The 14,282-nt window shown below is 34.0% G+C and overlaps 1 protein-coding gene across 1 annotated transcript in view; it reads right to left on the minus strand.

Annotated features, from left to right (window-relative positions):
• Nucleotides 1-7,420: 7,420 nt before the first annotated feature.
• LOC111817326 (inactive N-acetylated-alpha-linked acidic dipeptidase-like protein 2) overlaps nt 7,421-14,282 on the minus strand; it is a 220,283-nt gene continuing 213,421 nt past the window's right edge. Inside the window, exon 5 of the mRNA XM_023717798.1 lies at nt 7,421-9,834. Coding sequence (XP_023573566.1) covers nt 9,651-9,834 — 184 coding nt within the window. The 3' untranslated portion in view covers nt 7,421-9,650. The remainder of the gene's footprint in view (nt 9,835-14,282) is intronic.

Genomic DNA, 14,282 nt, shown 5'->3' on the forward strand with positions numbered 1-14,282 from the left:
GTCCATAATTGTAGTGGGTTATCTGTAGGACTAGCAATGTCAGAAGTTGTTGACTTGAGCCTTTTACAGTTCAGCATATTAATATGGCTTTATTTTGGGGGGCTGGGGAAATAGCTCAGTAGAATAAGTGCTTGCCTGGCAAGTGCAAGGTACTGAGTTCAATCCCCAGTAACAAAAAAATTTATGCAGTTCACACTTTTTATTCATATTCATATTCATATTCATATTATTTGTCAGTATTGGCACATCATCAACAAAGTAATGCTAAGCCACCTCTTCAAAATACTTTAAATTTGAGAAGAAACTAGAATAAAACTGACATTACTGTTGCCAATATTACAAAAACATTACTAAATTAATTTTGTCTGCAATTGATGTTTTTCGTTAGTTTAGTTGACATTGATCTGTTACAAGAAAGGACCGCTAACTTTAACAATCAATCACTTTATAGCAATCATGTAGACTGTTCAAGTTGTGTTCCACACCCACTTTGTATTCCTAAGAAATAAAAGCATAATGTGAGAAATTTTTGAATATTCAACATTTTAGCTTTTTATAAAGTGAGATTTCAAAGTATCAACAAACGATATTGAAAATATACTGTCTTCTGCTTGTTACTATGTATGATCTGGTACGTTAATGCTTTGTGTTTAAAGCTGTCTTTATAAATATATAGTTAACTAAAGTTAATGGTAAAATGAATAAGTCAATAGTATGATTTGATAATTATTTTACTTTGTAGATATAGTTTGTTGTTTCAAATTTATACTTTACCTTATAATGATAAATTCTTAAAAAGAATATATAAACTACTTCAATTCTAGTACTTCTATCTCACCCACCAGAAAATAACAGAACATTGTAATAGCATACCAACCCTCTGTGTAAATTTTGCCTTATTAAACATTGTGTCTTATTTTATTAAAAAATACTATAAACTTGAGATTATGTTTCATGAAAAATAAAGCCCAGTATTGTTACAAAATTTTATGCTAACTTACATATTAAAATATAAAAAAAAATTCTGCTTAAAACAATGATCCAAAAATGTGAAAATCAATCATGCATTCTGATACACAAAAAGATTCTCAGTTGAGCAAAATTAGAATAAAACAAAGATGGCAAAAACTAATTTACATTAAATTGTGCTACTGGAAAATGTTCTAGATAAGCTTTAGATATTAAAAAGCCTATATTCAACCATTCTCTGACAAAACTAAACAAAAAAGGGGGATACAAATGAATGACCATTTTGTTCCTACATATTCGAAATAATTAGGATAGATATACAGCTGCATTCTCTTAATTAAATGAATACAGAGATTTGTTCTAATAGTGTCTGTGGACAGGATATCATGTCTGCATCTTATACAATGAATAACTACTAAGACAACAATATGCAATGGATTATTGAAACTGTGCTAATAATTGGTTTTGAAACTGTCTCATTGCTATTTGTTTCTCAATAAAATTATTTTTAAAAATTCTATATTCAATAGGAGCAGAAAAGCTATTTGATGTTTTCATGCCTAGTTGAGGAAACAGATGATGGAAAACTACCATCCTTTAGTTGCCTGTTATTTAAAGTTTTGTTTTAAACATTTTATAATACAAAGGTTGCTAGGTCATATTTTACCACAATGAATATGCATCGATGAATAGCATGAAGTTGTGTGTTGCATAGTGATGTTTCAATCAATGCCAACTTGCATATACCATTGTAGTCCCCTGACTATATTGTCCAGTGATGGAGTGGCCATATTAGTTGGTTATGAATGTTCTGAATATTCTCTGTTATGAATGTTCACACGACACAATTGTTCGATGATTTTCATAACATTTTTCTTACCCACAATATCAAATGATGCATGATTACACAAGTTTTCATAATATTTCAGTTTTTACTTCCTGAGTATATTAATATATTATCCTATAGTTTTTCAAAGTTTTAAAGATTTCTACACGTATGTCACAGCATAATAACTGTTAAATATTATCAGTGTCCTTAGCCTTCAGTTTCTCATTCATCATACTGGACAGCATGATAGCATCTATCTCATAAGATACTTTAAAGATTAAATAATATTTATCTCATGCTTACAAAACCAGTGCGTAACACAGTGATAAATCCTTAATAAATGATGGCTGTGGTACACCATCCACTGGAGAAAGATCATCTTTTTTAAAAGCCTAAAGAAGGCCTACAGGGACAGATATATGGCTAGAACATATGGTGCCTTTTAGATATAACTGTTCTCTCCATATGCTTACAATAAATGCTACTGTCCATGACATTACTAAATCTTCTATTGCTAATACACAGAAGCATTATATCCTGTTTGGCTTTCAAATCCTAGAACTGAGATGATTATCTTTGCATCTTTAGCACCTAGGATACAGTGCCTGATCTCAAATCAGCTCCTGGGAAGTGTTTGCTCCATCAAGAAACAGATGAAACCTACCAGACTAAACAAGTAGAGCTCATTTTCCATGTGGTAAATAATGAACAGCATGCACAAGGGATGATATTAGATTCTGGCATACACTGGAAACTTATATGACCCATTATGAGAACTGAAAGCTCAAGAATGGAAAATAAAGAAGAAAAATGTGATAAAATATTGCATGTAGGATGCTCCTTTAAAAAGGGGACACTCTGGTTTGATGTGATCCACATCATGTAAATATAATTTCCTAATAAAACACACTAACAGGACCAGTGAGATAGTTCAGCGGACAAAGCACCTGCTCTGGCAAGCTCAGGGACCAGTATTTGATCCCTGGTCTGGCATGCCACACTGGCCCTCCTCTGGAGCTCATTGAGCCAGGGACAGAGTCTGGGCATGGTGGTGCATGCCTGTAATCCCAGTGCTGGGGAGGCTGAAAACAGGAGGATCACCACGAGCCTGATCTGAGTTGTGAGACCCGGTGCCAAATGTACAAATGAAAAAAAAAATACTAACAACAAATTCATTTTGCACAAATACTGTATTTCATGATAAAACACAATAACAATTTTCACCTGTATTTAATACATTTTAAATGGGTGTTTTAAACATTATCATTTCTCTGTACATATTCATTATATAGTGAATAAGAATATTTAAAAAGATGCCTTCATTTCATAGTATTATGTTTTTAATTATGTGTAGATATTTAAGCAACTGAACTATAAAATATTCATTTATATTCCTAAGGAATATGATATTCCAACCCATTTTTTGTCACTTCAAATCACAACAAAAGCTGGATATTTAGTCACATTAAGCAACACAAAAATGTCCTACAATAAACTGAGATCACACTTGGGTAAAATACAGAAAACACTAAATTTCTAATAGGCATCCACATATTATAAGAATTAGACATTCAACTCTACATAGCAATCAGAAAACTGTGTACTTGTCTCTAATTGATGCTATTAAAATCAATTACAACAAAGACAATGACAGTGAAAATCTCTGTACAATAAAACATTTCTAAATCACAGATCATAATCAAATTACCTTGAAAGAAACAATATTAAAATAGTTCAGTGCAATTTAGTAATTGAATCACATCTTGAGAAGTATTTATTTTTAATCAAATGAAAATTATTTGGAAAAATTTTCCTTTAAATATTAATCCAAGTTAGTTTATCTGCTCATCTTCATGCTTCATTTTAGATTTATGTTTTTGAAATTGAGTCACTAAGATTTTTAATTTTTATAAAAATGTATATATTTAAATGTTACTACATTACAAATTAATTAAACTTCTAAATGTATGGTATATATTAACATTCCAAACACATATACAAAACCATTATCAAATGTTGCTGATTTTCTGGATGTTCATAAAAAACAAACTACCCCTTCAAAGTGTCCTAGGCAGTGTTTGCCTGAATACAACGCTATACTTATTCTCCAAGTAGGAAGTTAGTATGTGTGGGATATATTTTCCACTAAATCTTTATTGGCAATGTAAACAAGAAATCACACAATAGAGTCTAATCTCAGCTGCTAACGAGAATTATCTGCAACATGTTGGATATAATTATGTGAGCTACACTTAACCATCTAAGCCTTTGCTTCTGAAAGACACCTTCAAATGGCATTGTAACATATTTTGTTTTTATATTTTTCTTTTTTTATTTATCACATATACCAAAATATGCTTACAGAATAATCACATTTTTTTTTCTTCTGGAGTAACGTAGTCCAATTATACCAGCTTGATATGAAGATAAATGGAAAGGATTATTAATGAAACACTAGCATAGACAATGAAAACAGGATTCAGAAATGGCTAGAAAACTCCAAACACAATGCATAACCAAGTATTTACCATCTACACAGTAATATATTCAATAAAGATTCTTTGAAAAAGTTGGAAAGCTATAATTACTGAGCAGGTTAGATAAATAAATACACATTTTGATTGAAAAATATATGTACTTCATTAAAATAGATACTCTGCAGCTCTAGCTAGATTCTATACAGATGCCAAGTTTATATTTTAATTAGAACAAAAGACCAACATTTACTTGAATGCAACATAATAATTCATAATAATGATATTATATTAATCTCTTGAGCATGCAGGAACACAGCACATGACATATGGCATAGTACAGGCACCTGTGTGGTCCTTTGGGAACAGAAGAGGTGCATATTAATTAGCCCCTGAAAAATAAAATCTGTTTTCCTCTGAGAAAAGCTACCTCAGTGCTTATTGGCTTAAGACATCAAAGGAGTTAAATGGAATACTGGTAGGCTCCGACTACTCTCATTAAAGCTTTGTCTACATGGAGGCAATGAATCAACTGCTTCTGAGGTAATTCTTGACTGAAGTCTGCATATGAAATTGGAGTAGTCAACATGTTTCTTTGGCATTGATGATTGTGTTTTGGCAGCAAAAAAAAATCAAAATTACCATTTTGGATCTAGTGAGTATACACAGGACTGTGTGATCCAAACACAAAATGATCTAACTGGAAATAGTAAAATTTGAGGCAGCTATTTTTCTTGACTGTTACCTAAAGCTACCTTACTATAATCCTTTACTTTGTAAATTCTGATCCAATCTGAATATGTGATTATAAATGTCTTTAAGAAATATGTCACCTTGCAATAAGTCAGCTCTCAGGCTTCTTGGCAATTTCAAGTATGCCAAAGGCCCTTTAGTATACACATTTGAGAGATAATGGAAAGGTATTATGGAACTAAACCTCTGGCTGATTAACAGAGAGATTTATCTTGAGATGGACAGGTCTTAAAATTACTTCTCAGGGGAAAATGTCTAATCCCATTGCCAGAATGTATCTGGAAAAGGAAAACAGAAAAGCACGGGAACGTGGCGCTAACCAGGAAAAGCTACATCTTACATATTTCTTCTGCCACATCCTCCTCAAATTCATATTATTTAAAATTCTAAATTGTATAGAACAAAATCTACTATGCAGAAAGTATTCCCACTTAATGGGGTGCAAAAAACTCTAAAAAGCTTTTGAAGATCTGTCAAAATAGCTCATTGTAATGAGGCTTTTTTTAAAGTTAACAATTCAAACTCATGAAAGAAATACACATTCTGGGCAGGATATCATTCTCAAATATCACACTGTTCATCTTCCACCCTGAGCTGTATTCATGGGCCTGTGCTGAGATGGTTGTGTTACTGTAAGGATAGAATTAGAAAAACTTGTGGAAAATATCTATAAGTAATTGACATGTACCAGTTTAGCAACACTGGATTATTTTCTTAGATATAAAATAGCTCCTTTTTTTTGCAGTCAATCCACAATAAAAAGGCTTTAGACTTCATTAGTGATTTTTTCATTTATTTAGCTATGTTGGCAGTTAATATTTTCTGAGTATTATATAGCAAGACATTCTTAGACGTCAGTGTTCATAAGGATCAGCTGGAAGTCTGAAGAGAGAGGTTCCAAGGTCTCTGTCATCAAATTTCACATTTGAGAAGTACTGATTCAGACTGCCAATTTTATACCAAGCTAAAATATCCTTTTATAAATCCATTTTGCTCCATGCCCTCCCTCCTGAACTCTGGTATCAAGTAAAGATGTTTCCCATTTCCTTGGGTAACCAGTCTTTGTTTCCTTTGCCTGCATTCCCTGAGAAAGGAACTTGAGAAACTTTTATCAGGCAAAATCAGATAGTGAGCTAACCTGGAATTAAAAGCCATATCCCCAATTCATAGAGCATTTTATGAAATGGCTGGTTACTTATACAGGATTGAAAAAAATTATCCATGACTCTGTCAGAAGGAAAAAGAAAGAGAGAGAGAGAGAGAGAGAGAGAGAGAGAGAGAGAGAGAGAGAGAGAGAGAGAGAGAGACAGACAGACAGACAGACAGAGACACAGACACAGCTCAATCCTGGGCCTGCTGTGCCGGCCCCAACCACGGGATGTGCTGAGATGGCAATTGCGACTGGACATAGTGATGCACGCCTGTAATCCCAGCTCTTAGGAGACTGTAAACAGGCGGATCACTATGAGTCCCATCTAGTAGTGAGACCCTGAATACCCTGTCGACCCTTTCTTAAAAAACAAAAAAACAAAACAAGACAAGACAAGACAAAACAAAAAACAGAGACAAAGAGAGACAGAGAAAGACAGAGACAGAGACAGAAATAGACAGAGCATGATACAAGAGAACAGATACATTTATGGTACTAACTGAATACATGACTATGACCAAATTTCATAGTCACGCTATACCGGATAGGCATGCTAATGCCCCCTCTGGTCGAAGGCAAGATCCTGTGGCTTAGCTGGAACTTCTCTTAGGTTGCCTTTGCTCTCTGGGATCTATGCATTTCCATGAAGGGCAGCATGCCATGGGTAGCCTGCTTGAACACAAATTTCATAGATACACTCTTTTTTATGGATACACCATTTAGAACTCTTTATCTTTTGTAACCAGCCTAAGATCAAAGAATTTGAGAAGTAGCAGGTACAGATGTCTCAGTAATAGTATATACATAATACCAATTTACATTAATATTTCATATTAACTTGTCCAGGATTTTTCATACTTGGATCTATTAGGGGAAAAATTAAAATAATGTAAATCTGGAATAAACTATAGTTGTAATGTTACTAGTTAGATTTGTTTCAGTCAGACATGTAAAATAACATGTATGGAGCTATTGGATATCTGGTATTTTTTGTTTGTTTTGTTTTGTTTTGATGTATTTGGTACAGGGTCTCATTATGCAGCTTGGACTCTTCCTGTCTCAGCCTCCTTAGCACTGGGATTACAGACATGCGCCACCGTGCCAGACTCAGTGGCTGGTTCAGCAGGCCTGGGGTGGGGCTGGTGCAGCATGTGGTGCCAGAGATCGAAGCCTAGTCCCTGCGCTTGCCTAAGCAGGCACTTAGTCTGTTGAGCTAGCTTGCCGGCCCTGAATATCTGTTTTAATTATAATTTAGCTTCTTCACATAATGTCTTAAATAGACTAATAAAAATATGTTATGTCAGCGTTAACTGCAGTTTTCAAGAGCCAGAATCCACATAATTAAGCAGTGAGGTACACAACATAGTAAAACTTTTTAACTATGCAAAGTGATTGATCTTCATATAGTCAGTCTTTAAATAAAATGAAGAATAAAAATATTCTCTGTCCTCAATACTATTCATGAGAGTGAATTTATTTAGAAATAAATTTATTTATTGCTCTCAATAATCTACTAAATTAAGTTTTCCATTCTTTGTATTATATTTAACTCCTTATTAAAAGAAAAAGAATGAACACACTGATTTTTGATTAAACACTTAAGGTCCTTTGGTATAAGGCATTACACTGTTTGAGCCCTCGTGTCTAGGAGGGTTTTCTCCATGTTTTTTCTGCTGCTCAGCTTTCCAGAGCAGGAAAAAGCACTAACATCAGCCCACGCAGGGGCCTGGGCCTTCTAATCCTTCCTGTGCATTCTCTTCAGTATGCAACATATTTTCAAATAAGTAAATTGGTTAAAGCATTGTAAGATTCAATTCACATACGAAAGTACGGCCCTAAAGGCTGTTCTGGTGAGAATGGACTGCTTTTTAAATTACTCAGCTAATTGCCTCCATTTTCTCCTTTGTACACATCAATGTTACTTACGGCAGGCAAATCTGACTCTAATAAATCCATTCATCAACACTAATCAATTCTTTCTTTTCAACATTAGCTTTCTTTCGACTGAGATGTGGTTTATATTTATGCATAAGTGAAGACAGACAGATGGGCACTCTTGCAATACTGTTGTGGCAATGTGCAATGGGGGATGAAGAAGTATGTGAGACTTATTTTTCTTTAGGGAAATTGTGTCATCCAATGTCAGGAGGACATTTATAGATTAGAAAAATGCTAAACTAAAAGCTTAACCTGGAATTATTAAGCAGAATTATAGAGTTGGAGGGAATAACGAATGCTGAAGATACTCAATGACAATGTCAATATGAAAGGCGGACTATTCCACATGAAAGCAAATGCATCCTTACTGAAGAACTCTATATTGTCTTTATAGAATTAGAAGCATGAATATGTTCTGTATCTCCCCTTAGCTGCAATTAAGCATAAAGACAAAAAAAAAAAAATCAAACACACTCCACAGATTTACAGTTTTTTTCATTGACAAAAATAAGTATTTCCTTCAGAGTAAGGTCTTTCTGTCAGCAGCATAAAAGCATTTTAATGCTTTTTATGATATTTTGGGTTTTCAAAGGGAAACTTGGCTATTTTCTGTGGAAATTATATAGTATTCTGTGAAAACTGCCTTACAGCAGAGTTGCAGAAAAGATTCGGGAAGGAAAAGTCATGTGAGCTGCTTTCATTTTAGAGTAGCCTCTGTTTCAGTGGTTCTAGCAGAAACCACAGGGAAAGAAAAAAAGAAATGTTTTCTCCTTTGTAAGACATCTATCACATCTGAAATTCTTATAAAATCAACTGGAGCAAATTAGGGGTATCAAAGCTAGTCACCTTATAACTTGTTAGGAAAAAATTTGCATTTAAATTGCTTTATGCAGCTACCTTGAGAATTTCCCCTGGAATGTTTATGGCTCTTTTTTTCATTAATACTTAAAAAATACAATTTCGTAACCAGTGCGTTACTACATCTAGTTGTGTTAAGAAGAGGAACTTCATTTCATAAAATAGAACATTCAAAGTGGTTGTGGGTAACCAATTACTTCCATCAGAATACTTGAATTCTTCATATTGAACACCTATTAGAGAAGTTAATCAGAAACTACCAACTCTCCATTTCTATTATAGAAACTCGGTCATTAACAGCTCTGTAAAAGAAGATAACTTTGCATTCCTACATATTCTGTCCATAGGAGAGAAGGTGTCCAGAAATTTATGGAAATTTTCTCCCAAAATACTTTATATATAAAAATACAGCAGATTTCTCTTAGTAGATAAATCTTAAGTATTATTTCAATAACTTGCTTTTACATATTCAAAAATGTAGATATATGAACAATATTTGATGTGCAAAATGTTCTTTCAATTACATGAAAAAGACCATGTAATATATCTTTAAACTTGTTGAAAAGCCAGAGGAAAAAAAGTCCTCAATTTCAGAAAAATATGGTCAAATTAGCTTTTGCTTATAGAATTGTAAACAAACATTTTTAAAATGCTGAGAGTATTCTTAGTTCTCTGCAACTCAGACACTCTGGAAGACTTCAAGTCCTGCTTTGAAGTAAACCTGAGCTGAATTAATGCTGTTCAGAACCTCTGACAGGGCTCCTTGAAGGGTCTCATTCGATGCGAGAGAGTGGTGGTGCTCCCCTGCCTCCACAAGTATTGAAAACTGGTTCGTCTTCTCATCCATGTGGTAGAGGATATTTCTGAAAGGAAATATGGAATGTGTAAATGCTGTACAATGTGATTTTCATACCAAACAGTGTAACACATTAGCCAATGAATACTGCCAATAAGCAGTAATGCTTGTTATAAATAAAAACAAACTGAAAATGCAATATAACAGTTTTTCAAGCCTTAATAAATTAGCTTGAGCATCAGGAGTTTACAGTATTGATGAGAAAGAGAATCAAACTTTATATGCCTCTTAATGGGACATACTCCACAATGTCTAAGAAATAAATCCTGTAGATTTGGCTCAAATATATAAAACTTTAATGTGAATTTGATGGTGTTTCAAAATTAATTGCTAATTAATATATGGGACAAAATGTACAAAACTGAAACCATGTTTTCCCAGCAAACACTCTTGAGGAAAAATAACAATATATTCAACAAATAAATTGTTATTAAACATCAGGAAATTAGAAATTTAGATTGGTTTCTCAACTTCATAGTGAAATGCCAGAAAAATTTTTATTACACTGGCAGACCTGTTGGATGTTTAGCAGTATTTTGGGGTTCGCACAGGCTAGATAACCTTAACATCCCTCAATTAGTTATTAGACTAGAAGTCCCCAGACATTATTCTTAACAGGGAAAAATTGTCCCTAATTGAGGACCAATGTTGTAGAATTTTTTTTAAAAAAAAGTCAATCAAAAGTTATTGACTTCTCAAGGTCTTTATCCAAACAAACTTTTTCAAATATGAACAATAGTACAAAATTTAATACTGACATTAGGTGAATATAAAATTAACATTTTACATGTGAAAACTGTCATCAAGATTTTTTTATAAAAGTGTCTTTGTCTTACATAAACATACATAGTAACTTCAGCAACAAAATTATATTCTGAGATTTTCTCTAAAATATTTGGAAGAAAGGAAGAGGAATAAGGTTGGAATATATGGAATAATAAGGCTTATTACGTAGTAACTGTCAAAACTGGTTAATGGAATTTGCTACACTATTCTCTCTTTTGTGCATCTTTGACACCTAGAAGGTCACTTATTAAGTGTAGGGTGTACAATAATAATCAGATAAGACTCTGTAACTTAGTCTCTAATGGCTGAGGGGAACTTCATGTGGAAAAGTCTAAGACAGTCATCTTTATTCTACGATAGAAAGAGATGAAATTCCGTGGCCATTATGAAGTTATGCATCCTTAGTTTCTTAATTCTCATTGCAACGTAGCTCTTATTAGAACTGAAATCCCATGCTGTAACCAGAGGAACCCTTAAATAATTGAAGTACAATTGTCTAATTGTCATAGAGGAAATGGAAGGACTGGTGATTACAAGTGAAGGATTGCTACCAGGAAAGGTCACAGCAAGCTTCGTTATGGAGAATATTTGAAATGCATCTTGAAAGATGATGGGAGTTACCAGTTACAAAGGTTTATGAAAAGAAACAGGTTACAGGAGCTGAATACAGGAACCTATGCAGGAGGAGTACTACATGCAAGGACATGAAATTATAAAATAGCATCTTGTTCTCAGTGGAGTCAGTGTCAGCAATTTCATATGACCACAGCATAGGGCCAGCGTGGGCATTCACAGCAGAGCTGAGGCTGTACTGTAGCCTTATCAGGTCCTGCTATATACTAAGGGAAGCAGACTAAGCTTTCCTTGGTTTCTAAGCAAAAGACAAAGAGAATTAGATTTTGCTTTGAAAGAATCACTGCATGTAACAGAAAGCCAGTTTAGAGAACAAAATGACAACCTGATCAGGATGAAAAATGATAAAGACACAAGTTACACAGTGATAGCTGAGTTTGAGGTGGAGTGACCAGAATATAGTTTAATTAATTTACATTTTTCATTGCTCTGACATTGCCTTGATAATTGTGTCCTGTCTTTCCTTGATTCTCTGCCCCAGTCTCTCATGCTCTCTGTGGTGGTTCACAGGCACAGAAATCTTGCCTAATCACTGAAGCCAGAATCCAGCCACCATCTCTTTGCTTTACTTATGCAACTATCTCTCGTATTCACTTTGTCTTGCTAGTATCTTGTCCTTTCTGCTGTGTTCCATGCATGCTTCTAAGGATACATTATGACTGTGTTGCCTCACACTTGAATCAGAAGAATATGTTAGTTTCTTTCCAAGTCTAATTCAGTACTGTTAATGTAGGAGGTCTTGAGTCTTGGTGATTTACTTCCCTTAAATTTGTATGAGGTTAAATCTGATGCTGGTAACTTAAGAGATACTCAATAATGTTAGAACAATTCAGGTTATCTTGTATTCCAAACCCTAACTAATACAAGGCTACGAGATAGTGCAACTTTGGAGACAGTTAGAACCTGGAAAAAAAGTAAGGAGAGAGGGAGGAGTAAAGGTTGATGAATGGGTGATGAGACAGGAGCGAGGAATTCTTATGTGCTGCATATCAGGTGGCTGTACATAGCCCTGTAATAATGTCCTGGATGTTTTAAAAGCTAGAAGAAAGGATTTTGAAAGTATTACAGTATAAAATGCAAAATGCTTGAAGAGATAAATGTTTATTCTGATGGAAAGACCATAAATAAATATATATACATCAAATCATTACCAGGTATCCCAGTAATGTATATAATTTTTACATTTTTATGTATGAGCTCTAAAATTTTTAAAGTGTTTTTAAGACATAGTGAGTATTGATAAGCATCTTAGAAAGGTTTACCTAAATATTAACATCTCTCCATAAAATGAGATGTCTTTATCTTTTGTATCAGGAATCAAAGTCAGGACTCAGTACTTATCAGGCAGGCACTTCACCATGCAGCTATATCCCCAGCTCAAAAAGTTATTAATAGAGAAAAAATAAAAGATACCAAATAATTCAAAGGAACTTTGAATCAACTTAGGAACTTTCTAAAAGGGAAATGAAAACTTCCACAATGGTCGCATGTATTCTGCAACATAACTGAGCCTATTTAAAAAGTTAGCATTTCTGCATTAACAACAATTTTAACTTTCATTAAAAAAGAATAGGTTGTGTGCCTGTGAAATTGCTCAGCAGACTAAAGTGCCTGCTTAGGCAAGATTATGCAAGTTCAGGAAGCAGGATCAATCCCAGCACCACATGTGGTGCCAGCCATGGCCCCTCGGCATGCTGAACCAGCCCGAGTCCAAACATAGTGGTGCACGCCTATGATCCCAGTGCTGGGGAGGCTGAAAGCAGGAGGGTCACCATGAGTCCAACCAAGCTGCATAGTGAAACCCTGAAACAACCAAATACATAAAAAAAAAAAAAAAGAGTAGAATGGACCAGGGATAAAGCTCAGTATCACAGCACCTGCCTGGCAAGTGCAAGACCATGAGTTCAATTTCCTGTACCATCAAAAAAAAAAAAAAAAAAAGAGTGGGCTTTTAGTGCCCAGACATTTAAAAATACTATTTAAATTAACAATAAAACATTTATTTAAACACAAAAACATACTATGTATGTGCACATATAAGTTCTATACACTAACAGAAAGAGCTTTAATAATCAAGTGATTTTAAAGATAAAGTAGATGAAAGTACACCTTGATTATTCTTTTAAAATACACTGATTGTATGCAACTAATATTGCATTACTAATAAAAAACCAAATCAGTAAAATAAAATTCAATCATCCTTTATATTTATAATTTTGAACTGTCTCCTTCCATTTCATCATCCCAATGTTTAATTATGAATAAATCCTTGGCCAATGTATTTTCTAGATTTGAAAATATTGTAGACATTTTCAAAAATTCTACCAAATATTTTTATTTCTTTGGCACATATTTCTTTTTATGTTCACAAATATAAATATTATAATCATTATTATCAAGAACTACTGCTTAAGTGAGTTGTACTACTACAGTTGGTATATTATAGATAACATACATATTTATTGATTTTCATAGTTAGAATAACTTCTCCAGTTTTTCAAAACTGAAACAAATTACTTTCCTATACTCAGAGTTACAGATGTTGGATAAATGTTGGATGTTAGTAATATCAGATGTAATTCAATGATATTAATAAAACATGCTCATAAAGGTCACAGGATTGATCCACTGTTGAGAATTCCTTCAATATCTAATGTATTGACAGTTGGACAATATCTAATATATACCACATTTTAGCCATAATTACTGTAACATCTAAAAGGAAGACAAAGTGGAGGAACAAAAGTATGCTTTACAAAGAATATTCTGTACAAGCACAAGAAATGCAGTAACGGGAACTGGGGATGTAGCTCAGTGGTCTAAATGCCTGCCTGGCAAATTCAAGGACCCAAGTTCAGTCCCCCATACCATATGCCATGCTAGCCCCAGAACCCCAGGCATGCCTTGCCAGCCACTGAAACCATGTGTGGTGGTGCACACCTGTAATCCCTGCCCTGGGGAAACTGAGACAGGAGGATAACTATGCATGCAAGCTCCTTAGGGAGACCCTGTACCAAATAATAAATAAATAGATAG

The sequence above is a fragment of the Octodon degus genome, unplaced genomic scaffold (genome assembly GCF_000260255.1).
Source record: "Octodon degus isolate 3935 unplaced genomic scaffold, OctDeg1.0 scaffold00055, whole genome shotgun sequence".
NCBI classification, from domain to species: domain Eukaryota; kingdom Metazoa; phylum Chordata; class Mammalia; order Rodentia; family Octodontidae; genus Octodon; species Octodon degus.